The following is a 25,971-nucleotide window of genomic DNA, read 5'->3' as shown; positions in this document are numbered from 1 at the left end:
TGAATGTATGGTGGGCAACTGGATTTGAATTTCCTTACTCTTGTTTTATCTTATCTAGTTTTTAATTGATCTTATGGTACTGATCCAGCTGATTATCAGGAGATAGCTATACAGCTAGTCTCATATGACAGTGTCTGTGTCTTCAGCTTACTTTTAAACAAAGTGTGCCAAAACTGCACTAAGGGCATTGATTTTATTTCTAAACCATTTCCTTCCAAATTTACAAAGGCATTAGGTTTCATCAAAGTAAAACTTTCTGGTAAAGTTACAGCTTATAAGATTTGTCAGTATCAGAGTGCAAAGCAAAATATAGAAGAGATACAAAGGATACAAAAATCTTTCTCCTGTTCTTAGCTTCTCAGTAATTAAGTGTTTGTTTATTTTTCTGCTGTGAGAGAATTAGGCTCCTGACCTCTTCTTCCTCATTTCTATCTTGCTATGTATTAAAAAAATACATGATAATTATTGAGAGGGATGTGAATCAACACACCTCTAAATAAGAATCTCCTTAACTTCCAAGTAGCTGTTGTGCTGTTGGCCCAGAAATAAGTTGGTTGGGGTTTTGGTGTGGGGTTTTTGTTTGTTGTTTTGGTGTTTGTTTTTCTTTTTGCTTTGGCCACATCTTTTTTTCATTCTTTTCTAGTATGACTAATTTTGGAAGTGGAAGTTGGCTCTAGAAGCCATTCATAGCTGTGTTCAGTGGGAAGTTTAGACAGTGTATAAGAGTGCTTGGCCCTTTGCACTTGAAGAACAATTCTGTTAATTTACATTTAAGGACAGTTTTCTTTTTCCAAAGCGTACTTTTCTGAGGACTACAACAAACACTTTGGATTACAGGGTAAAAATGAGACAGCGTGACTTGACGCTTGCAGCTTGCAAGTCTGTGACGTGGATCCCTACTCCACAAAGCACAGGACGTCTACTGGTGCTCCACTCTACTTCCTTGTAAATGTAATTTAAAACAACAACTCTTAATTAGAAATAATATCCTAACAAAGTATTTAGGACAAGAACTTTGAAACTGTTTAATCGCCACAGTCCTGTGGGTTTTTTCCCCCCTCTCACTACTGAGATAGCTGGCTGCAGATTTCCTGATGTTACTTAACATCACAGAGTGTCTGTCACAGCACCCTCAAAACTATCAAGCTACAACAAGGTCTTTCACCACCTCATACCAGCATCTCTTCATACAGCTCTCTGCTGCCTTCTCATCTCGCCTCATCCAGGGCACGTTCTCTCTTCTCTTGCTTCTTCCTCAGCTGCTCCCTCTTCACTGGCTGCCCAAGCCCTTACCAGAACCAGCCACAGCTGCACCTTATCTACATCGACCAACCCACTGCCCCTGAAGCCAGCCCACAGCTGTATGTTATCAATGTTAATTAACCCAGCTTCATTCCTCTACAAGTGTCTTACAAGTATCTGTTTTATAGCTCTGATTTATAGTTTGTTGAAGTAAACACAAATTTCTGAGATTTATGGATTTGATGTGCATCTTTCTGTGTCTTCATATTTTAAATGGATTTTTAAATGTGTTCTGTTTCCAGAGAGAGTGCAGAAGGAGGAAGAGTGATTGTAGAAGTTGATGACAAAGTGGCAAAAGTCAGAAATATAAAGGTATGCTTTTTGTTGTCTTCTTATATAAGGATCCTGATATCCTGATGCTTTTCTGTGTTTGTTCGGCTATTGGATCATTCTAATAAAAATATTAAGGGAGAAGTTTAAACTGGCACAGCTCTAGAACAATTGCAATAAAAGTGTTGGGGAGGATTGTTTTGGTTTGGGGCGTGGGTTTTTTTTGTGGCAGTGGATTTAACATGTAGTTATGTGTTCTGTATTTTATATTTGTCGAAACTTCTGCTGTCTGGCTGCATGCCATCATTCAAAGCTGTTAGTAAATTGTTTAGGATTTTGTGCTTATCTTACTAAACATCTGGATAATTTCTTTCCTTGTGTGTCTCCTCTTCTCATGTTTACACTCAAAGTGCAACTGACTTGCATGAAATGAAGCAAAATGTGTTCAGCTACGCTTCAGGCCTTGATAAAAGACCAAGAACTATAAGACTAAACTGAATGTAGCTGTCATCCTTGGTGAGAGCTCCGGAGCCAGCGTGCTGGGGAATCAGCCCTCTGGTTTAGACTCTTGAACTACTTAAAGCTGCCATGGTCTTTCACAAAATTAATAGAATAGGAGCAAAGCAATTTTGTGTTGTCAAGCACGTTTCTGCTTGAAAGGCAAATAAATGAACAGTGAGATTACTGTGGGGATGCTAGAAGGCGGGTTTGTTGTTGTATTTCTTGTCTCCTGTTTGTATCTGCAAGGAACCCAGTGATTCTAGATTGCTGGTTCAAGAGAAATGCGTTGAAGAGAAACCTTGTCAAAAATTGAACGGAAAGATTTGAACTATTTACTTTTTTCTGTTACAAGTATTCTTGTATTGACAATACAGGTGCTTGTTTTTAAAGAAAGGTATCACGGATGTAAAATGTTGCCTATTTTCTGGGTATTTCCTTTCCAAAGGCTGTGTTTGCAGAGTCTGACACTCATTACTTTCTGAAATAATTTTACCCAGTTCTTCATACATTTGATGAAGCTCTCACCCCGGTGCAAGGCTGCCCATCCCCAGGCCATTCTCAGGCAGGCTGGGGGGCCCCAGGCTGCTGCGAGGGGCCCTGGCCTGAGGGCTGCCCACCCCCTCCCGCAGTGAGTGGAGGCCTGGGTGTTGCAGCTGCCTGACAGGGTGCAGCTGAGCCTTATTAGACCTGGAGGGTTTTTAATTTTGTTTCAAGAGGCGCTGTGGGCTGCCTTGGGACTCTGGGGCTACCACAGCAGTGGGGCAGACTGCGCGCAGCAGGCCGAGAATGGTGGTTTGGAGGCACAGTGGCTGGTTTGTGGACTGTTTCTCTCTTGAGCTTTCCCAATTGGTGAGTTTTGTAATGGGCGTGAGTTTGCTTTACGCATAAACTAAATTTAGGCAGCCTTTGATGAATCCAAGTTAGTGTGTAAGTTAACTTTATACACTAGTGTTCATGTTATATCTGGGGTAGGTACGCATTGTAGTTCAGAGCAAAATTATCCCAGCTGTGGTCAGGGGCTGCTTTTCCTGAGGTAAAAGGGAATTGTTTTGTTGGGGTTTTTTTTTGTTTTTTCTACACATTCCAATAGGAAGGCAAGCTGTCTTCTGCTTATTGCTGTAGAAAACCAAAGAAAATAAAGGTAATCATAAAAATCTCTGAATCACCATGTTGAAAATGTCATTACTGAAGATGATCAATAGGCTTGTTAAGACATTAATTCCGACTAAAGGAAACCTTGGTTGTACTTAATTCAGTGTGACAACTTTGGACTCATGCAGGGTTTAAAATACCTACCTCTTTACTTCAAAGATAATTTAAAATTGTGTCTGTCCTCTTTTGCTGTGCTCTTTCTTGATTTAATAAAGCCGTAAAAGTCACAAACCTGTCAGATGAGCCTGTAAGTTAGTTTTCCCTGGAAACATCACAGCTAGTGGCAGAGTTTGGTGCTTAGAGTGCCCTTTGTCCAGTAATCTGGCAGACAGCACTGTCACCCCTGGGTTTTGGCACCGTTAGGTAGCAAATTATATCAAACCTTTTTTTCTGCTTAGATTATTCCAAATGTCAAGGCTACAATAAAGTTAGTGGTAAGATCAGAATTACATGTGGATGGTGTTAATTTTGTGTAATGTTTTGACTCATTGCTCTCCTTTGATGAGTAGAACAATGTATAGTTCATAAGCTTATATATTTTATTACAAGTCACTTGGGCAAGATTATACAGACTTAAACAATTCCCTTAATTTCAGTCACCATTTCTGACTATTATGCTAGAAAGGCTTCACTGTCATTATTACTAAACTGTAAATGTTAGGTTTGTAGCACGCAGTTCCAGTGACAGAAGCATTTGCTTGCAACCATGACAAAGCGAAGGGAAAATGGGGGAAGAGACCTGTGTTTTCAACTATGCAGTGAGAATATTAGTTTTGTTTTCTCACTTGGGGCCTCATTTCTGTCATGTGGTTCTTGGTGAAACAGAAGGACAGAGAAATATCTAAAGGGTTATAGAGCTTTCCTGCCAGTCTGTAGATGTTGTGAAGATTAACTAAATCGCTTTCATTTTACTACATTTTACTACAATATTAGCTGTAGTAAATGAACCCTTCAGCAAAAAGGCTTCAGCAGGTCTGTCATGGAGGTCTCTGCATCACTCTGAACATCAAAGAAAATTTAATAAAGAGGATAAACTATTTGTCATTCCTTTTCCACAGCACAGATCCTAGTTAAACTTCCTGTTTTAAAATGCTTGCTTTTCAGTTAGCTTCAAAGTGAATGGTTTTTTCTGTCTGTTTCCTTCTGTTGTCAGGTTGACAGTAGGCCTGACAGCACTTGGGACTCGAGAGAGAAGACTGTCGCCTTCAGCTTTGATTACTGCTACTGGTCAGTTGATCCGGAAGATCCAAAGTATGCATCTCAGGAAATGGTAAGTGATGCTGTTCTTCATGTCTGTGTTTCCATTCTGTTTTGTCCTTTATAATCACATCCACAGGAAGAGACAGAGATGCAGGATACCTAAAACTTTGTTTTCTTTTCTGCCCCCATCTTTTTCTTATTTTGTTTCTAATACCACAGTACTCGGTCCTTTTATCTTAAGTTGGTGCAGTAGGACTGTAATACCCTTGTTTTTCAAGTAATGCATGCTTTCATTAGATATGTTAACTTTGGTAGTGATCATTAATTTCAATGATCTGAGGACTCTAGGCTAGCAATGAGACATTTTGTTCGGGGGTGGTGGGGGGATCAGATTCTAGAGGGACAAAGCTCTGAAATGAGAGGAAGGAGTGTTGAGGCAATTCTGAGAGGGTCAACAGTGAAGTAATCACATCTTTAAATAACAGTACTTATTTTACTTATACAATACTGTTCTGAGAGCACTTTTCATTAATGAAACATCAGAAACCTCTTATAATTAATGGAGATTACTTCTAGCTTGAGGAGCCAAGGTTTGATTAAGAAAGAAGGTAGAAGGATTCAGTATTTAAATTGAATATGGTTACAAATTTTTGTTAATAAACAAGGAATTATTACATCTATTACAAATAAATATAATGCACAGCAGAACTATCAAAATGTTTCACTACGCATGCATTTTATTACATGTTGGCATTAAAATAATTTTTTGCCTCTGTTTGGTCTTCAGAATTGTACCATTTCATCTTTGTCTGTTGTTGGTGTGATTGTTCCTGAAATTTCAACTTGTATAATTGTGTTGTTTTCACAGAAAGTATCACTTAAGGCTGAGCTAGTCTGGTGAAGTTTGTCTTTCTGGTAGTGATGAGCACAGAATTGTTTTACTTACGGGAGTCAACATTTGAAAAACTATCAGATTTGGCAATTACCAGAACTACAGTTTAAATTCTTGACTGTGTTCCATTTCCTTCTTGGTGCAATAGTGTGGAAGCAGTTTGGGGAACTTGGGAAGTGTATTTAGTGTTTAAAAAAGTAAGTTGTCTTTCTAAAGTATCCAGCACTAGGTAAGATTCCATTTTAACAATTACAAATAACAAATCTTTGAGTGCTGAACTGCTGGGGTCCGTCATTCCCCTTATGTTGTCTTACTGGGTTATTTTGATTGTGTTCTTTGTGAGTTTCTCTCATACTGTGCTTAGAAACAGCCTTCTTAGAGCTGTTGACAATACAGTTGGCTTTCTAGCTGAAATGGTTCAGTAGATGAAATGTTGATAAATACAGTCTGCCAAGTCAGTTTTATCTCTACTATGTATGAAAAATTATCAGAACTGCCAAATGGAAAATGTAAATACTGGCTACGAAGTGTAATATTTTGTTCTTGTTGTTGTTAAATACAAGTGCGATCAAAAAAGAATGTAAAATGCAATATAAACAGTGCAGCTTCCTTGCTGGGGCTGAGTAGGTATTTCAGACACTGTGGAGAGCCTTGTGTTATCATACAATACAGTTTTATGTAATAAAAACACTGAGGGAAAACATGAACTCCTTGGCCTTAGAAAATTAAGTAATGGGCCATAGTTTCCTTACTTGTGCCTGATGCTGGCTGAAAGGGCACCCAGTGCTGCTTCATGTAACCATTGGGTTACTGAGCCTTAGACAGATGTATTTCATCAAGTTAAGGAAAGTTTAAAGATGGACAGGTGCTTTAAAGGGCCTGGAGTCATAAATGAATTTCTTGGGCTTTTACCTGTCTTGGTGATTGTAGAACCAGTAAAGCATACTTTAAATGTCCTTGAGAAGAGGACTGCAAGAATACTGCAATCTTACCATGCTTTTGTGCATTTCTTTGCCCCCTTACACTGTATGAATGAAGTTTATTGTATTAATTCCATGTTTTGAATCATTACTTCAGTGCTGAGCTTGACATTTCTAAGCTTCCTTACAGCAGCGATGCTATCAGCAGCCAAAGGAGGTTCGGTTAACATTGTCATCCAGTAAAAGCTTGCTTTCATGAGCTGACCTTGGATTGCTTTTTCCTTGAAGATGTCCTGCCAACAGTTATAATACACGATTGGTGTATTGGTTGAGGATGAAAAGTAGATTAAAGTATCTGCCTTCAGGTTCATTTTTGTAGAATGCTCTCTTGTAGTAAACTTTTTTGTCCTCTGGGTGGATGTATAAAATGAAGTCCTTGCAGTTTCTTCAGTTATTAAGGTTTCTGTGACAACAAAACAGTAGTGGAAGGGCTGCAAATCTTAGTGTTCAGGTAAAAGTATGATTTTCAAGATGCAAATCCACTTCTCTGAATACTTCTTAGAGTTTCTTCCAGATGTTAACATTGCTCACTTAAGGTTCCAGTGCCTTGCATTCCAGAGATGACTACACAGAATGCATTTTATTCCCCTTTTTTTTATCATGTATTTCACAGGTACTTGTGACAGACTTAAGTCACACATGTGTAAGTACTTTAAAATGTTTGGTTGAAAAGTTTGGATTTATTGTTCTGTTTATAAAAATTGTGCTTTTTCTGCCACCTCTGTTCTACTTGTATTTGCCAAAATGGGAATACATGTTGCCCACCTTGTTTGTTTTTCCTAATATATTCATGTTAATATTTCTTCTATTGCCTTATTTTAATCTAAAAAAAGAAAACAAAAAAGGTTGGGAAGGTGTTTTGGTGTGTGTGTGGTTTTTTTTCACTTTAGTTTGGGGAGAGTAGACCTTGCAATACGGTGAACTGAACCAATTTAGTAAAACTTGCAATGCCCAAGTGACAGATGATATGCCTTTACCTCCCCACCCCACCCCCACCCCTGACTTTAACAGCACTGAAACTGGAAATGTTTTTTCCCTTAAAAGCTGGAGCAAACAGAGTCAAATATATAAATTATTTTTAGGAAATGTTGTCTATGTATTTATTTAGGGCTGAATTTAAAAAATAATTCTCACTTCATTATATACACAAGCTTTCTTGATTGGCATTACATAAATAATGTAAGCCTTGTCATATCTCTGAAAAGAAGAGAGTTTCCTAAATTAAAAACAAAGCTGATTTTTGACTACTGAAGGAAGAGCACATCACTCATGTCTGGGAAGCAGGCCTTTTAGCAGAGAGAACCTGGTGGTTTGTAATTGGTTTTGGAAGATGGTTTCAGGTACAAGTGGATAGTCTTTGATTGTTATTAAATATTATTCTCACATTTAAAACATTTGAGTAATTAGATCTGAGGCAGAGTTCTTTTTTCTTTATTTCTCTCCTAACTGTGGTGAAATATAAAGCTATACAGTGTTTCTAATGATAACCCAGTAATTTATAAGCTTAATTTAGAAGTCCATTAGTAGCAAACCTAATTCTTAGTCTTCATTTGGAAGTTACATAAATTCTTCACAAAATGTAATATTTTTGCAATAGCTCACCTATGCAAGTATTCATAAGATAAGTAGAATGCCAAATTTTACAATGAGATCTCTGTTTTTAGGCGGCCAGTTTTTGATCCTTGGGCCTGTTGCTTTTGATTTCTTACTAGGCAGTAGAACGCTTTGCGTTGATATTGAGCTAAGGTTTTCATCTGCTTTCACAGATGTGCTGTTCTTTCCAAAGTGGAGCCTACCTTCTCTTTTTAAAGACAATTTTTGTGGATTTGTTGGTGCATAAACAGAATAGAGGAATTAAGAAAGACCCTAAGGGAAGAGTCACTGTCTAAATCAACCAGTTGCCAGCCAGTAAAGGAAGAAGGAAAGGAATCAGATGTGTTAAATCATTCTAAGTATGAAAGGATGAACTAGGCACTAGGGCTACATGGGTAGAATGAGGGAAAGAAACTGAGTATCAAAACATTGTGTGGGACCAGAGAAAGAACTGCAACAAATAAATATGAATTCACATTTAATGGGTAAAATATGAAATGAGAAACAAAAAGAAATTCTAAAAGATTATAGGCATTTATGAGAAAAAGGTTATGCATGGTTTTTCTGATCTTAATTTTGCAATTCGTAACATGCATTTTCCATGGTTATAAACGAGGGAATGGTCTTCCACACCATCACTGTCAAGATATAGTTATACTCTTAAAAAAAAAAAAAAAAAGAGAGAGAAAACTAAAACCAACCAACCAAAAAAAAACCCCCACAAGAACCTGTAATACTTCTGGTGATGTTATTTTTCCTGCCATTTTTGACACAAACTGTTGATTTTTCCCTGTGCCATGTTGCTGCAGAATTAGTTTAGTCTGCACCTGGGCTTTACTGCTTCCATAAAATGAAGTAGTTTCACCATGTCTTCCTGCATTCTTGTGTTTTGGGAGGTTTTTTTGGTTTTGGTTTTTGTTTGTTTTTTGGGTTTGGGGTTTTTTTTTGGAAGGTGACCAGTAGCAGGGGACATTTGTGTAGAAGTGAGGGGACATTTGTGTAGAAGTGACTACTGCTTCCTTTTCCCCTGCACCCTTCCTCCACAGATGTCTTCAGGAAGCTGTGTGTAGTTCAGGATTGTTTTCCAAAGACTACGTTTGAAATCCATCAGTTTTTGGCCATTGTATAACTATGGGATTATCCTTTAATAGAGATTCATGACATATTTCCATTTTCTGGTAAAAATACTGTGTGATAATGATATTTAGGGTTATAACTTTTATTCTTATAGGCAGATTCAGGCTTACTGATTCATTCTGCTGGATGAATATGATAATTAATATGTAGGTGCTTTGAGACCTTTATAGTTGTCCTGCAGACAAGCATCTAAATTTAAACTTACTTAATTTTTGTCTGGCATAGAACAGTCTGTTTCAATCTTTTGAGTTTCCTTTTTAAAACCTAAGGTACCTCTTAATGAACTCCTCAGGTCTGTTTTAGCTCCATCAAGCAAAGGAAAATGTTTAAAACAGTTGCGGAACTTAAGTAAATGCCCATTTAAATCCTACTGACAAAAAGAAAGAATAGTTCAGCTTGATCTGATACAAGTGCAGTTAAACAAAGTGTCTGCACAAGGGTATTCTTAAGGCTAAAGGAACACATGCAAGCATTAAGTATTCTTGTAGCTGGTTGTTATAGCTCCAGTCCTCACAGCTTCCCTCCAGCCATCCTACCCATCCGGTTATTGTGTATGCACAGTAAGCACGGTGGGCAGGCTGACCCACAGGATGTACAAGCAGGTATTTACACACAGCAGTTCCCATAGATAGCTGGTGTGTAGCAATCTGTTCTTTTTGATAAGAGGTATACATCCCATGGCTAATAGGCTTTGAATGGTAGAGAGAGAAATCTAGAAAAGTGTTTAAGTGCCCAACTCGCACTGATTTTTAGTGGGATCCAAATGTCAGACTGGGTTTTCTTGAAACACTTTTTGTAGATCTCAAGCTTAGTTTTTGTACCTTAGTGCATCAGTTAAATGGAGATGTTAATGTTTATAAGGGAAATAATAATTTAGACTTCAGAATTTTTACTCAGGCTGTCAAAAGAATGACATAAATGATATTCATATTGGTCAAGGATTTCTGGGCTTGACTTGATAAGGATTTTATTTTGGTTTGGCATACTGTATTAGGTTTATGCAGGTGTGTATCTTCCTTCACTGTGTCTCTGACTATTATAATTTTCAGTAACGTTATGACCCTCATTGAACCTTCTAAGATGCAGTCATAAAAGCACTCAACCAAAAAGGCTGTGACCAAACAAAAATAAGGTAGATACAAGAAATGTGAGAGTGCACTGAGGCTGTTATAAGTAGCTGAGTGATGATATACTCTTGCATCTTTCCCCCTGAAATATTACATTGTCTGTTTGATGAGAAGTGGCTGCCTATTAAAAAAAAGAAAATAAAAATCTTCATTTGAAAATTCATGTGGATTTCCCTGTATGTGGAGATTGCACTGTGATGTCACATGTGACAAGCATTGTCTTAACGAATCAGGATGATTTTACAGTGAGAAAGCAGTAAGGGTACAAAACCAAGTCTTATTGCAAATGTCAGTAACTGCTCCTAATTTCTTGACCTTATCACTCCCTTCCACCCCCCACCCCCAGTTCTTCAGCACTGGCTTACTAATATAAGTGAGAGAATAACTGTGATTCTGGTTTTTGGTGCACTTCCACTGTGCATTTGAACCATTGAGGGTTTTATAAGACTGTCCAAAAGCAAAACTGTGTTAAATTTAAAGTTGTTTATTTCTAAACTTTATATGACAAGTGACACAGGTTCTCTATGCCTGTCTGTCCATTCCAAATGTATGCTAGGAAGAACTCCTTTCTGTTCAAACATATTATCTAATTATTTCTATCTTTGTTTATAAATAGATTCATTGGGGAGACTGGGGTTTATTCTGTGCTCTGAAGGCAGAAATGGGGGTTGCTGATGGCTTAAGTGAGTGAATGCACATGACCCTTTTAAACAGATTTTTTCCCATTTATTTGTTTTTAAAGTACCATAATTGTTTTTTATCACATTTGACTTCCCAGCATAGTTGGGTTTCATACTACTTCCAGCTAAGAAAAATAGTTGGGGAAAGAGGCAGGCAAGCAAATGCTTTTCTTACCTCCTTGTCAGAGTATAACCAAAAAGCAAATAGAAGCAGCAGATGTGCTTGTTTTAATATGCAAGATCTTCAATATGGCAGTGCTTTTTTGTTTTGTTTTTTGGAGGGTTTTTTTTGTTTGCTGACTGCAAAAGTTTAGAAAAGTTACACAACAGTATCGTTTGGAAGCAAAACATTGCAACATACTTTCCCACCCTTTGTCAAACTAAGTCACTGTACTTTTTTTTTTTTCTTCTTTTTTTTTTTTAATGCAAATGTAGTCACACTTCTGAAGAACTTTAACTGAGAGACCTTTCCTTTGTAAGCTGAGTCTGTGATACTTCTGTGCCTCCATACGTTCCCTGTGAGATTTAAGTTTTTATTTGTCTTGTGAATTCTCAAGACAAATTAAAAACTGTTATCTGGCATATGTGCTTAATTCTAAAAATTATGACATAATAAAGGTTTAATTTAAATATTTTGAAAAATCCTTCAATTTGTTCTCTTTTCTCTCTCTGCCTCTCTGCACCCCCACTCCCCTTGGTGTAGAAGGAGACAGAAAGAAGAGGCGGCAGTGGTTGTGGGTGTAAATGACATTTTTTTCATTAAATATTTGAGAAGCAGTAAGCATTCCATCCACAAGATGATTTTTTTTTTCTCCGAACCAGCGTGAAACAGAAGTAGAAAGGAGAGCGTGCTATAAGAAAAAGGCTTTTTGTGCAATAATTGGATCACTATATAATGGATTATGATGGAGGGAGGGAAACCACCGTGAGTGCGTGCTACATATCTTCTGCCAGCAACACAGCTGCTGTGTTTAGTTTGTGATCTAATAAGGTCGTTCTTTCTGGCTATACCAAGATTTCTTTTCAGAAAACTTACCTGAAAATTGTCATGAATAATTGCAAATTTCAAAGCAGGCTTTATTGGAAGACAAAGAAGAATTAAGTTGACTTTGAGTTTACCATGCATAACATTAAAAATATGTTTTGGGGAGAAAAAAATTAGTTTCAAGTAACTGAGACATTGAGTTAATTGACAGAAATAATTATATAGTCATATACATACATGTGCAATTATAATTTAATGCAGATGCAGTTAAAATATGAAGCCTAAACAGGAGTACACAAGAAAGGATTAAGCTTAATATTGGTAACAAGTTGAGAGAAATCAATAAACTGTTTCACAAACTATGAAATGAGATATTTTCTGACTGTTCAATCTGCTAGTGCTCATAGTCCCTGATAGGCACTGACTGTTACTTACTAGATACCTAGAGCACATTCTTTACAATATGCAGGCAGTATAATTCACTAAATAGTATTGAAAAGATGTGTAAGTGCATTCAGCAACTTAGAAGAAAAAGAATAACAATTGCTTTGGGTTGTCAGTTGTCATGCACGTTGCCGTGAACCTGCTCATTCACAATCTGTGTTACTCCTATAAACCTGGTGATTTTTGTGTGTCTTACAAGTAAAACCAGAAACTTGGTGCTGGTGACCTGTAAGCTTTCTGAAGTAACTTGACAGCATATGGTCATTTGGAAGGATGACTTTTTTTTTTTTTTTAACTTCTAGTGATGGAGGTGTATTTTAAAAAACAGTGTTATATAGATAAGCTGTATGCAGATGTTGATTGTTCTTTCTTACTTGCAGATTAACATTCACAAATAAAATTCCTCTATGTGATCATACTGATCTTTTTTCCATGCTCATAAAGTAGTGATACATTTTTCTTATTTTAATCTGAGGAGCATTCCTTACTCTTTCTGCTTTGCAAACAGGTTCCCTTACCCATCTGCAAGTACTTCCACAGTGTGGCTGGACACAGAATGGAAGGTTATATAAATGGTTCTTCCAAGGTAGCAGATTGATCTGAGACTAGTGTTTAACCTGGAGTGGGTTTCCTCCGATCTTGGCAATTTTGTGTGAATAATTTCAGTTAGGCTGGTCTTTTGGGAACTGAAATTACTGAAAAATTAATATGAACTTAGCAACTAAGTCTCCAAGATCATATAGATCTGTGAGTTCTGTAGTAACTGGATGGAAGGATGCTGACAGACTTTTAGTGGGAGACTGGGCCAGGTTTGGGGGTTTTATTTTATGGGTTTGGGGTTTTATGTGGTTTTAGCAGGCAGCTGGCTTATGAAAGATACTGTTGGGCAGGACTGTGCTAGTACAGAATAGTGAGATATGTTTATTGCAGCAGCTGTGACCAAGTTCAACACAGCTATTTTGTTTATTTCTGAAAATGTGCTCTGTTTCTGACATGTTGCAGCCATGAGATTGGACTTGCATGCTTAAGTAGCTAAGGCCTGAAAAACCCAAGTAATATGCATGTGTTCTGTTATTACTGCTTATTGAAGTGTTTGGTGCGAACAGCAATTGTTCCTTTATATTATAGCAAAAACCAGGACGTCCCTTTTTTATAGATTTGTGCTTGTTCTTGTATTTTTCTGTTAGCTAAGATGATATGCCTCAGAAAGATGTGGGGGGGGGCTTGAACACAAACTGAATGAATCACCCTTTTGGCTTGATCTGAGCACCTGCATGTTGACTCCCAGTTCTGTTTTGTTTTTAATTAATAAAAACTCTGGCCCTTGAGTGCTCATATGTGAAAAGCAAAATTAACATCTCTGTTCAGTTGTTGCTTTTCTGCTAAAGTAGATTCTGTTGCCAGTGCTCCTAAATTGTGTAAGAGTGAAAAGGAATAACATTAATTCAGTCTAGAAACACAGTAGCCTCACCACATGAAAATAAAAATTTTGAGTGTCAGTTTAAGGTTCCTTACCCCCAAGTGTATATGCTATGATGAGGTTCTCACTCTTTATAACTTCAGAGTTACAATGTCGGAACATTCTCAGCTGAAGCAGAAGAGATGATGTTCTGTATCTTAGATTGGCAAATGTATTTTGAAGTATGTCTTAACAGACTATCACTGTCACATGAAATAGCTGATTAATAAGTTTTGGAATGGACCATTTATAACCTATCCAGCAAGGATTGATTCATTCCTGAGATATTGAATGGCAATGAATATTTTCCTGGATTTTGTTTTGTGCCTGTAAGGAGTGACTTGCTTTCAAACTACATCTACTAACTTTAAGAAGGGTCCCAGCTTGTGCTCTGCTGTTACTGCAAGGTTTTCCATTCTGAATTTTCAGACATCCCTCTTGTGAACACAACATATGTCTTTACGAGTGTATACATGGATTGTATCATTGATACTGTGTGCCTTTACAGTATTGTTGCCAGCTTTTCTTATGAAGAAAAGAGTCAGTCTGTAAAGAGTATGTGCCTCATCCCATGTGCCAGACCTACATATAAAGCATCAGGTCTGAAAAATTAAGGAACTGTAAGGATCCAGGCCAGAATGAATTACTTTGGCCTACCTCTTTTTCTTTGTATTTATAAATTTAAAATAATTTTATTATTTCATAGGCAGAGGTCAGTAATTTGACATCAGTGGGTAAGGAAAGCCTTAGCATTGGAGAAGCAGAGATATGAAATTGCAGGGAATTATGTATTGGATTTAAAGTAGGCAAGCTTTCAGGGAGGTTGTATTTGTATTTCATAGGTGGTTTTGAAAATGAAGTGTCTCTAGGACTTTGTTTTGTTTGGAATACAACTAAAAAGAAAAGGAGCTCAAATTACTGGTGCAAGACTGCTTTATGCTTTTTGCTTTGGTAGCTTCTTTTCTGAGACCATAAATGTTTTGCAAGTTTTGCCCAGATTTTAGTAGAAGGTCCTTCAAGGTGTGTTTAAATTGGGCTTCAGCAAAGCAACGTTCAGGAAAGGTCCAGTTGCTTTGAAGGGGGACAGAGACATGTTTTATCTTGTGTTAGGTTTTGCGAAGTGTGTTCTGTTATCATACCAGAAAACGGATTTGAGAAACTGCTCATAGACTTAGGAATAGATAACTTCTTTTGGCTAGAACAACAATGTTGAAAGCTTCATGGGTGTAGTGATTTGACCCTGGCTGATGGCCAGGTGTCCACCAAAACTGCTCTATCACTCCCCTCCTCAACTAGACAGGGGAGAGAAAATACAACAGAAGGCTTGTGGTTCGAGATAAGAACAGGGAGATCACTCAGCAATTGCCACCATGGGTAAAACAGACTCAACCTGGGGAAAACTGGTGTAATTTATTACCATTCAAATCAGAAAAAAACCTTCCTGACCCCTCCTTTCTTCCTGGGCTTAACTTAATTCCTGATTTCTCTGTCCCCTCCCCAGAAGTGGCACAGGGGTATGGGGGTTCTGGTCGGTTCATCACATGTCGTTTCTGCCACTTTTTCCACCTCATATTCTTCCCTTGCTCCAGTGTGGGGTCCCTCCCACAGAAGACAGTTCTCTGTTAACTTCTCCAGTGTAAGTCCTTCCCATGGGCTACATTTCTTCACAAACTGCTCCAGCGTGGGTCCCCCACAGGTCCACAAGTCATGCCAGCAAACCTGCTTCAGCATGGGCTTCCCACAGATCACAGCCTCCTTCAGGCATCTACCTGCTTGGGTATGGGGTTCTCCACAGGCTGCAGGGGGATATCTGCTCCACTGTTACCCTCCATGGGCTGAAGAGGACAGCCTTCCCTCACCACGGTCTTCACCACAGTCTTCATTGTGGGCTGCAGTGGAATCTCTGCTCTGGCGCCTGGAGCACCTCCTCCCCCTCCTTCTTCACTGACCTTGGTGTCTGCAGAGTTGTTGCTTTTACATAGTCTCACTCCTCTCTCTTGCTGGTGCAGATTTTTTTCCCCCCTTCTTAATATGCTATCACAGAGGTGCTACCACCATCGCTGATGGGCTTGGCCTTAGCCAGCAGTGGGTTCATACTGGGGCCAGCTGGCGTTGGTTTCATTGGACATGGGGGAAGCTTCTGGCATCTTCTTACAGAAGCCCCCCCCCTGTAGCCCCCCCGCTACCAAAACCTTGCCATGCAAACCTGCTACAATGGGTAATACTTTTTGTTATCCTCATTGTAGAAGAAAGAGGTTTCCTGATGGATTTTAAAAGCCAAAAATCTCTTAAAGCAATGATGCCCAGTCTTTTCAAGCAAGCCCTATTGGACCTGTCTATGACCTTCACAGTAAAGATCACAATAATAATTTTGTGGCATGACCAATAAATGTAACCTGAGCACTTGGAACCTTGGAAGTATGATGAAAAGAGCTTCCTTATATAGTAGCTTGAAAGCATATATCCCTTTGGGATGGGAGAGACGCACCTACAAATTCTATGTGCAGAACTGAAAAGTGCTCCTTTAGCTGTTGGCGTTGTGACCCACATGCTTGGGCTTTGGACTTCTGCACTCCCTCTCACACATCATCTCCAGGACCTGATGTACATAGGCAGTGTTATTGCTGATGGTTATGGTTGGTTAACTCAGGTTACCCTGCATCGTTCATGTCATGCTGCTCGAATAACTGACAGTGCTCCAAGGCCATTTTGTTTTCTAGTCTATCTTTCTTTGATGCTCTTAGTTGCATCTTGTTTCTTAATGACTGAAAGTAATAGACACAGTAGTTAATGAATTACTTATATATATAAAATTTATTTTTAATTGCTGTACGTTGTAACCTGTTTCCTAATAGAACACAAGTTCTGCTTTGAAATGTGTCTGAATTCACTGACCTTTTAATTAGCTAAACAAAATCTGAAACCCACTCGCTTTTATATTTTTCTTTGTTGTTTTCCTTTTGTTTTTTATTAGAACTAAGAGCATTTCTCATAGCTGTTTTGAAATAGGAAAAAAAGGTGGGATCATATTAACAATCTAGAAAGTGAGTTGATACGAATTTATTATTGAAACAATGAGTTTTTCACATATTCCAGTCCTTACTTTTAAATTCCAATCAAATGAATGGGTTTGGTGGAGCTATTTAGCATTTTAAAGCCAAAAATCATCACATTTCTTTAACAACCGGGAAATATTCTAGTCTGCAATCTGAGGCTGTAACTTGTTCCTTTTTATTTTTTTGACAACTAATATTGTAGCACCTTTTAGTTATTTTTAGTGTATAACTCTAAACCAACTAATGCTGAATTTTCAGCTCATGTTCAGAAAATTGGCAACCTTCTTGATTCCTATATATGAAGAATGAGATTACTTAAGCCCAGGCTTTAAATTGCTTTTGGTATTTTTAACTTAAACTTGAATTCAGCAGAAACTCAAAAGAACTATGAATGCCTTAAAGATACATTTAGTTTGAAAACACAAATATTTCAGAGGACTGTAGAAATTTGCTACCAGCTCTTCACGCTGTCCTCCTTTACATCATTCCTGTGTGTTTGACTCTGATACAGCACAATGCTTTTATTGTCTCATCCTACTGCATGTCATTTGCATAAATTTATTGCTTATTACAGTGTATGGAATGTAATCTTTCTATTCTATTTATTATGAATGTAAGTGCCTTTCTACAGCTGAATGTTATTGGCATGCTGAGTTAAAAGAGAGAGCAAAACAGACTTGAAAGTCACCTTGTTTTATTAACTTGGAGTCTATGGGTTTTTCCTCATACCAAACTGAGTCTGTATCTGTACAAGTAAATAAAATGTCCCCGTTTAATGCCCAGGAATATTCCCTGTGCTCTGCAGCTTGGTTATCTATACTGCTAAATTGTTAAGGCTCCTTCCTGGTACTGTTTGGGCTGGGATAGCTGGTATTTCTTATAACACTTTCTAGACACCGTCCAGTAACTGACAGGGACCGTGACCATTGCTGACAGGCAGCTTGCATGTGGCCACCCTGCTTTGGAGGCTGAGAGTAGTTGATAGGATGAAGGTAGGCAGGTCTGTGACATATGGGTGGGGGGTGTTTACATTGCTAGTGTTGCAGCTGTAATTCCATGGTCCTGTCAGAAGTGCTTGTAGCCCACCCTCTTTGTAAGTGATTCTGAAATGCTTTTGCAAGCAACTAGAAGTTATCACTCGGAGAAGGGAGAATGTCTTTCAGACATATGCCTCTGGCTCTGTCTTTCCAGATTTGTGGGGCAAGTAAGTAATCACGTTTTATGTTGGCATTATACCTGCCTGTGTCTTTGTGGGGTACAAGATCGCCTGCAGTGCATAACCAGCAGCAGACCTAAAGCCGTGATGGGAGCTGGTTCTGTTCCCAGCAGAGGGATTAGGGGTGGAGAGTTAATTATGGGGGCTGAAACTTGTTGCACGCAGTTCAGCACCTTTTGTTTTAATGGCTATGTTTCATGCTAAGCATCAAAACTTTTTTCTTCTTTTAATATGCTGTCCACAAGATGCTTGTAGCACGCGCATCATGATGTTGTTCTGGGACTGATACAACTGAGCAGGAATCTGGAGCCCCTTTGACAGTGAGACTGTATAAATCCATTTCCTGTGTCTGTATACCAGCCTTCGAGAGTCCCTGCAGCTTGTGTTTTAAAGATGGATTTACCATTAGAGCTGGTTCTGTATAGCACGCTTTCTGTGCAAGTTTCTACATTTGTTCATCAATTGAGGCACCCGACATTGCATCCCAGAACACGAGGGCACGTTCTTTAGCATGTCTATACAATGTCAGGGATCTCTGAAAATTTTTAGTGTTTTCTACCTTCCTTTTGTATTCTTTCAGCCTCCTGATTTTTTTTTGCTACTGTTACAGATACAGAAGTATTTCTCAGACTCTTTTTTTTTTTTTTTTTTCTTTTTTTTTTTTTTTTTTTCCCCTGAAAAAAACCAGGGTAGGAGTCAGGAAGAGATAGCAGACAGAAATAGGACAAAATTAACACATTTGTGGTAGTGAATGGCTGCTATTTAGAATAAAAATCTTTAAGAAACATTAATAAGAAGTAAAAGGCTAGGCAGGGTGCAGAGACAATTTGTCACTTGAAGGAAAGAGAAATTCATTAGGTCCTTTTTTGTGCTTCTAAGACCCAGCTGTAAGAAACAGCTCAGGCTGCAAGGTAAGCCCTTGCAACCATTTCCATCACAGACACAGTTCGCAAGTCATCCATGTAACACTGGCTGAGAACTCAGAAAATGCTGTGTTCTCACAGAAAATGCCAGAGTAGCTCTGTATAGAATTAACCTCTACCCCCATTTTTCCTCCCAGAAGGAATGACATGAGTTGCAAGTTGCTTCTAATATAAAAAAAGTATTCTTACTGTCTACCAGAAGTTTTTATACATTCATAAATTTATTACAGTCAGTAGTGTAAGCACTGATACCTTTATGCACAAAGCATCAACAAAATTTGCTTTCAATTTGCAGTGCAGTTAGCAACTGTAAAATGTTATTAATGAGGCAGTATAAGATGTACACCTTTAGTTCAAGAAATAACCTATATAGGAACTGGAAGAAGTTTTCAATAGACTTGGCTGAAATATTTTAATGTAAAGTGTTCTCTTGTTGAGTTTAAAGTGGTATAAACTTGGTTAAAACTTGTAGCGTACAAAAAGTTTTCCATGCTATGCTTCCTAAACAACAATCTAGTAACTATGCTTTTTTCCAATAATTTTTTTTTTGGCATTCGTTTAAATAGAAAGACCTGTATTACTAATTTGCTAGAATTGTACATGCAGTATATACAAAATTAAGATAGCAGTTAGTGGGTAAGGAAGCATCTTGAAATGATGAAATTATTAATGCAATTTAAAATACTGATATGAAATAATGTTACTCAAAAATATTTTGTCATAATATTAACTATTTTTTCTATTGTTACTTACCATAGAATAAAAGCACACTTAACAGAAGGTAATTTCTAAAAATGAGGAAAAGGACCTGGAGAGAAAAATTATTTGATGATGGAAATCTGGAGGAAACAATGATATACATAGAATAATATTTTAAAAGTATGTTTTAAAAACCCATTTCAAATCAGACTTTGACTTTTTAAAAATGGTTGAGGGACTAATAAAATATGAAGTGTTAAAAGTGAAATGCTCTAATTTATACAGAGCACGGTGCTACTTTGACCTGTTTGTGCAGCTTTGATCGAAGCTGGCAGCCATTTTTAAAAACGAAGAATTTGCAGATGCTGGGGCCTTTTTTTTTTTTTTTTTTTTAAGACAGCAGACTATATATATATTGAATGTAAGAAACACTCAATGTTTCTGCTGTAAGTTATTACACTGAAAAGAGAGAAGCCTGAGCTGAATTCCTTGGGAGGTAGATCGTTGCCTTAAACAGCACAGTTATCTGAAAATCATCCAGTAACTTAGGCATGTGGTCATTATATTAAATAATCTTTTGAAACGGAAACAATATAATAACTGAATTTCTAGTTACGTCAATAATGCAACTGTTCTCTGTCTAAAAGAAAATAGTGGAAGCAGAAATATGCATGATTAGGTTGTCATATTCCAGTATGTCCTCAGGTTGTGTGTGAACCTGTCTTTTTCTGAATCAGTTTGTTGTAATAAGACATTTGTGTTAAAAAAAAGAGTTAAGGAACATGTATTAAAATGTATTGATTTAACATATGCTTAATATAGTAAACTTAATTTGAGACAGAACTGACAATTTAAGTTGCAAACTATAAGTGGCAAAATCTACACTTCATTAAAACGAGTATTGTACCAACATATTGGAAAGTATATGCAGAAGGGTGGATAGTTACTTAAACCCAGTGTAAATACATAAATAGCTTACATTTCAATCCTTTCAGAATCCCTTATTTTGAACTACCAGTTCTCTGCCCATTGCTTGTGCATTTCTTGCCTATTTTAATGTGCTGCATAGCACAAAATTTTAATGTGTAAAGAAATAAAATTTAATGCATCTTCAGCTTGGAAGAACTTTAAATGCTGATGAAATTTCTTCCTCCTTTCTCATTTTAAAAGGGGAAAAAAAACCCAAAACTAAACCCCTTTTCATTTATTTTATTACTCCAGGGTAAAAGTATGCTGTTTTTCTTAGGCAATCAAGTGTGTTCCTCTGAATATTTTTAGGGCCTATTTTGGGGGGTTTTTTTGTTAATCCCAGAAAGCCTCATATCTGAGAGGAAAACTCCAGTATTGTCTTCACAGGAAATGTCTTGTCATAATATTATGAGGGTGGGGGTATTCTGACAGTTTGCCAAAGGGTCTTTCTTTTTTCATCCTGGTAATACCAAGGTTTTGGTTTACTACTGGGCTTGTAATGACACAGAAATATGTGACCTTAATTGGGACTTGGGAATTCCCTGTTTCTGATGCCTGTTTGTTCTCTGTTTGTAGCAGATCTGCACGTTTTTCTTTTTGAAAATGTATGGGTTTATCTTTTGCTTTATGGAATTATTGGGCTGGTTGACACTCACCAGCTTGCTTTTTGCTTTCTGTCTAGTTAAGCAAAGTGCAGTAAGAAGCACTGAGCTGTCTTCATAGTATGGCTTGCCTCGTTTTGAGGTTGGTGTGGTATGAAGTGAGTGGGGAAGAGAAGAACAGTAGAAAGAAGCAGTTATGTCCAGCCTAAGTAATTTCTGTCACTAGGAGAGCAAAAATAGAAGAAAATGATAGTCCCTGCAGCCTTTTTAATGCAATATTTCTAATTAAGTGTGCTGTGACTGCTCATTGCACCTTTGGCTGTTAATATGCAGGCCCCCAGTACTTGTAAGCTGGAAATGAACAGAGGCCAGTGACCTGGCAAAAGATCAGAATTAACAATTTACTCAACCACTGGTCCTGGCAAATTTTATTGTTCATGCGTTCTTGACAATAGGATGCCAAGAGCTCTCCATGAACTCCTAAGTGACCTTAAATTACCTCCTGTTGTTTGGATTTTCCGAGAAGCTGCTAAAACCATATACATGTAGAAAGAACTTTTTTCCCCTGAGGATTTTGTACAGCTCCAAACCTTTTTTTAAAAAGTTGTGGGACGCACTGTAGACGGCATTTTTTTTAAAATGTAATTTAAAAAAATCCCACAAAGCTTCAATTCTGCAAGAATCTTTGAAGAACTGAACCATGGTCAAGAAACTCATTTGGGGATTCGATGACTGGTTCTCACTCTTCTCAATAAAAATTGAAGTAATATCTGAATTTGTACAAGTGTATAAATTTTTTCCTTTATATCTCTTTTGTGCACATTTAGTCCTTGAGTAGTCAGATAGGTATTTCAAAACACAGGTGTAAAAATAGTTCCATTGGTGTAAAGACCTTTACTCAGTGGAAGCATCACTGTTGTATCATTGTTCCCTGCGTATTGCAAGAGGGTTGGGCTAGATGACCTTTAAAGTTCCCTTCCAACCCAGACTATTCTATGATTCTATATCTGTCTCTGTGCCTGTGAAAACAGTGACTGCAGATTCCTCCCTTGTGAACCATGCTTAATGAAGATAGCTGGTACTTATAAGTGTGGGATGAAACATATATATATATATATATATACACACATATATATATGTATGCAAGTGGGGTTGATGAAGTATCTGTTTCTCAACCTGTTCTTTTAGCAATAAGCCCTGCACATATTCTAAAAGCTGGTCAAACTTTCCTATCAAAAGGTATGTACTTTTGTATCTTTAAGAAAACAAGCAACAGAGAAAAAAGTCCTTCTAATGATTAAAGTAGATGTAGTCCTAAGTCTATTGCCTGAAACTAGCAGGAATACATTAATCTACTTTCTTTCTGTGAAATACAAAAGTAGAAGTGACTACTGTGTATTATAAATAAATGTCCTTTAAACCTTCTCATCTCTCCAATTATGGAAGCATAATTTACTTTAAATATAGACTTTCGTCTTAAAGTGGCAACACTTCTGGTGTGTCCAGTATCATCATAAAAAGAGTAGTTTAATTGCTTTATTAACAAAAATGCTGCTATAGCTTGCTTAATATCCCAAATTAGAAACAAAATATATGTCTATATTGTATTATAGAATCAGGTTAAAAATTGGTTCTTCCTTTAATACATCTGTAACAACTTAAGTCAAAGGATTTATTTTTCCCTGGCTGAATCTGACAAGACAACCAGTGTATTCACCAGAGTAAGAGAACAGGGTAAGCCACTCCTTTCTTTGCTTAGCTGCTGCTGATTGCTGTGTGAAAAGTGCAGATTCTTCAGTCCCAGACTTGGCAAGTAAAACTGCATTTACTTGTGTGCTTAAAGGGAAACAAATTACTACAAGAAATCTGAAACCCCTTTTACATATGCTGCTAATAATACAATTAATTTGTTATGAAGTGGAAAATTCTGTTGTTGCAAAGGTAGTTGCTTTTTATTTGGATTTTAATGTTCTGAGCTTGGACAGTGAAAAAAAAGTTTAAAAATGGAACTGTTTAAGTAGCTGCTGTATTTTTATGCCTTTTAAAATCTTCTAAAGTCTAAAGAGAATATTTTTTTAATGCAGTTTTCAGTGGAACTCAAAATCTGTACTTCTAGATTTTCAGTTTTTCAAGAAGATTTGGCTTTTTAGGGTTTTTTGTTTGTCGTGTCCCTCCCCCCCCCCCCCCCCCCCCCTTTTTTTTTTTTATTTATCCGTGGAGGTATTTAAAAGACATGTAGATGTGGTGCTTAGGGACAGGGTTTAGTGGTGGACTTGGCAGTGTTAGGTTTATGGTTGGACTCAATGGTCTTAATAGGTCTTTTCCAACCTAAATGATTCTATGATTCTTTTATTAGCTTATAGTATTTATGTAGATGAAACTCAAGACATACTTTATTGAAACTGTTACTGTGTATCTTTCCAACAGCTATCATAGTTGTAATTACCAAAAACTGAAATTTGAGGCGCAACTGAGACCAAGCACTACCAAACTCCATGAGTGCTTGCGAGCCCAGATTAAACAATGACAAACCCAGGAAATTTGCTTTCAGAAGCATGAAGTGAAGCCTATCAGGTTTGGGTACTGTTGAAATTTAGTTGTTGATAGTTTTACAAATGGAATCTGCCTTGTAGAATTTCTAGTGGTATTTTAAAAGAGTTGTTTATATAAATTAGTATTTTCAATGTCTTGTCATTTCTTTTGTTTCATTTCTACTTTCTTCTGGCAATGCAAAAAAAGTCTCTTATATGAAGGTGAAGAAATGAGATTATTGCTGGGAAGGTATATTTTATAGGCCTAAGAACTGTTTTCCAGTGTAGTAATTTTAAGAGCTGATGATCTAATAGCAAAAACATCAACTTGAATGAGCTGACACGTGAAAAGAGAATACTCATTTCTAGCTGAAAGGAAAAAAGCAGAAATCTAATCTTGATAATGATATCGTGCTGTTGTCCAAGTGTTACAGATGATTGTTAGCCCCTACTGGATTACCAAAAAACTTGGATCACTACTTTTTGCTCCCATGCCCTTGTAATAAAGTCAAGGAACATTCTTTTTTCCATCTCCATCCCCTATCTTCTCACAAAATTAATGGTGGTTATTTTCAGAGAGACAGCGGAGAACTGATTTTGTCCCTGCTGCCTTAAACAATAAAACTTACTAATTTTATGTTGTTCTTTCCTTTCACATGGAATCACAGACATCCGCTAATGACCTGGGATTCTAGCCAAGAGCTAGCAGTGGTGGTAGAAAATGCAGGATATTTATAACTTCATTATAATCTATTATTTATTCCTTGCTCTCTTCATTGCAAGAACGATATAATTCAGTATTAAAAAAAACCCTAATAACTCTCACAGTATTTATTTTGCTCATTATAAGGGATATTAGTAAAACTACTCCCCTCCCCACCCTCCCTTTTTTTTTTTGTGTTTTGTTTTGTTTGGTAGACATTCAGGCACAGATAATGATCACATCACAACATTTAAACTGACAAATTAAATTTATTTTTCTGGCATGAAGTAATATCTGGGACAGGGGTGTGGGATGTCTGAAACATTTTCTGGTCCTGGTGGAGTAAAACAGTATGACTACATGTAGAGAACATTGTGCTTCTTCTTCCAGCTGTGACATTTGCTTTTGCTAGGCCTTTAGAAAAGCTGAAGCTTTTAGTTTCCCCTGTGGTTCCATTCTTGCGTGGTCTGACCCAGAATTCACTCAGGAGAAATATTGCTTAGCTGCATATTGCTGGCACTACTGTAAGTCAGCATGTTGCTATTCTGCTGGTGAAGATGCATAGCACAGGAAGGAATTCTGTTCCAACCCAGCAAACAAGCATCTCTGGATAGAGCAACATTCAAACCTGCAGTCTCAGGTTCCTGGGACAGAGAAATAAAATAGTTGCTCGTCTGCTCGTGAAGTGGTTTGTAGACACAATGTGGCAGGTTGTGTGTGGCTGGCTATTTACTTTTAATTTTCTCCTTGGTTTCCCTGAGGATGCTTGTTCGTTTTAATCTCCATAATACAATGATGCCACAGTCTTTCATTGCCTTCTGCAAGAGAGTCATTCACTCTTTTGCAGAAAGTAGGCATAACAAGAATCTTTTGTGTTTTTTGAGCATGTCTGATCTAGTAATGTTCATTTTTTTCCTAACACATGGATCAATTTGACTCTCCGTGCCCCCTCCCCCCCCCCCCCTGCTTTTAGTGCAATTGTGCCATGATAGAAGTTCTCATATCAAGTGAAGAATTGCTCAAAATCAATCAAGGAGTGTTCTTTAGCTGGGAGTTAAGCAGGATGTATTCCTGAAGGAAATCCAGAATTATACAACTGCTCTGAATTTTCCTTTGACATGCATGAGAAATTGTGTATGTCCAAGTAACTGTATCTGTAAGGGCTATTTTACATAAATTGAACAGGGCTCTTGGAAAAATAGAGTACCTGTGACAATTCTGTTTTACAGAATATCTGTACTGAAAGAGAATTCAAGTCTGAAGTTGGACTTCTGCCAGCTGATCCATAGGTTTAGATCAGAGGAATAAACAGCTCCCCAGACAGTCTTTTTCCTGTGATTCCTGTTACGTAGTAACGGTTTATACCTATTAGCTTTTGAGGAAAAACAGAGGCTGTTTTCACTGTATCTCCCTAACAAATACTGCAGTTCTCCTGAAGAGAATCACCAAGCCTAACATCTGCTTCACAATTCACTGAATAAAAGGGGTTTAATTCAGTCCTTAAGGGATAGGATTCATCTACCTTAATTCGATGGGCAGATGAAGGAATT

At 37.5% G+C, this 25,971-nt stretch overlaps 1 protein-coding gene across 1 annotated transcript in view; it reads left to right on the top strand.

Moving 5' to 3' along the window:
* STARD9 (StAR related lipid transfer domain containing 9) overlaps window positions 1-25,971 on the top strand; it is a 113,996-nt gene that overhangs the window by 12,590 nt on the left and 75,435 nt on the right. Inside the window, exons 2-3 of the mRNA XM_056345141.1 lie at window positions 1,545-1,614; window positions 4,379-4,495. Coding sequence (XP_056201116.1) covers window positions 1,545-1,614; window positions 4,379-4,495 — 187 coding nt within the window. The remainder of the gene's footprint in view (window positions 1-1,544; window positions 1,615-4,378; window positions 4,496-25,971) is intronic.

This window comes from Falco biarmicus, chromosome 7, assembly GCF_023638135.1.
Source record: "Falco biarmicus isolate bFalBia1 chromosome 7, bFalBia1.pri, whole genome shotgun sequence".
NCBI lineage: Eukaryota > Metazoa > Chordata > Aves > Falconiformes > Falconidae > Falco > Falco biarmicus.
Note: the sequence above shows the minus strand (reverse complement) of the source record. Positions and strands in the feature narration are given on the sequence as shown.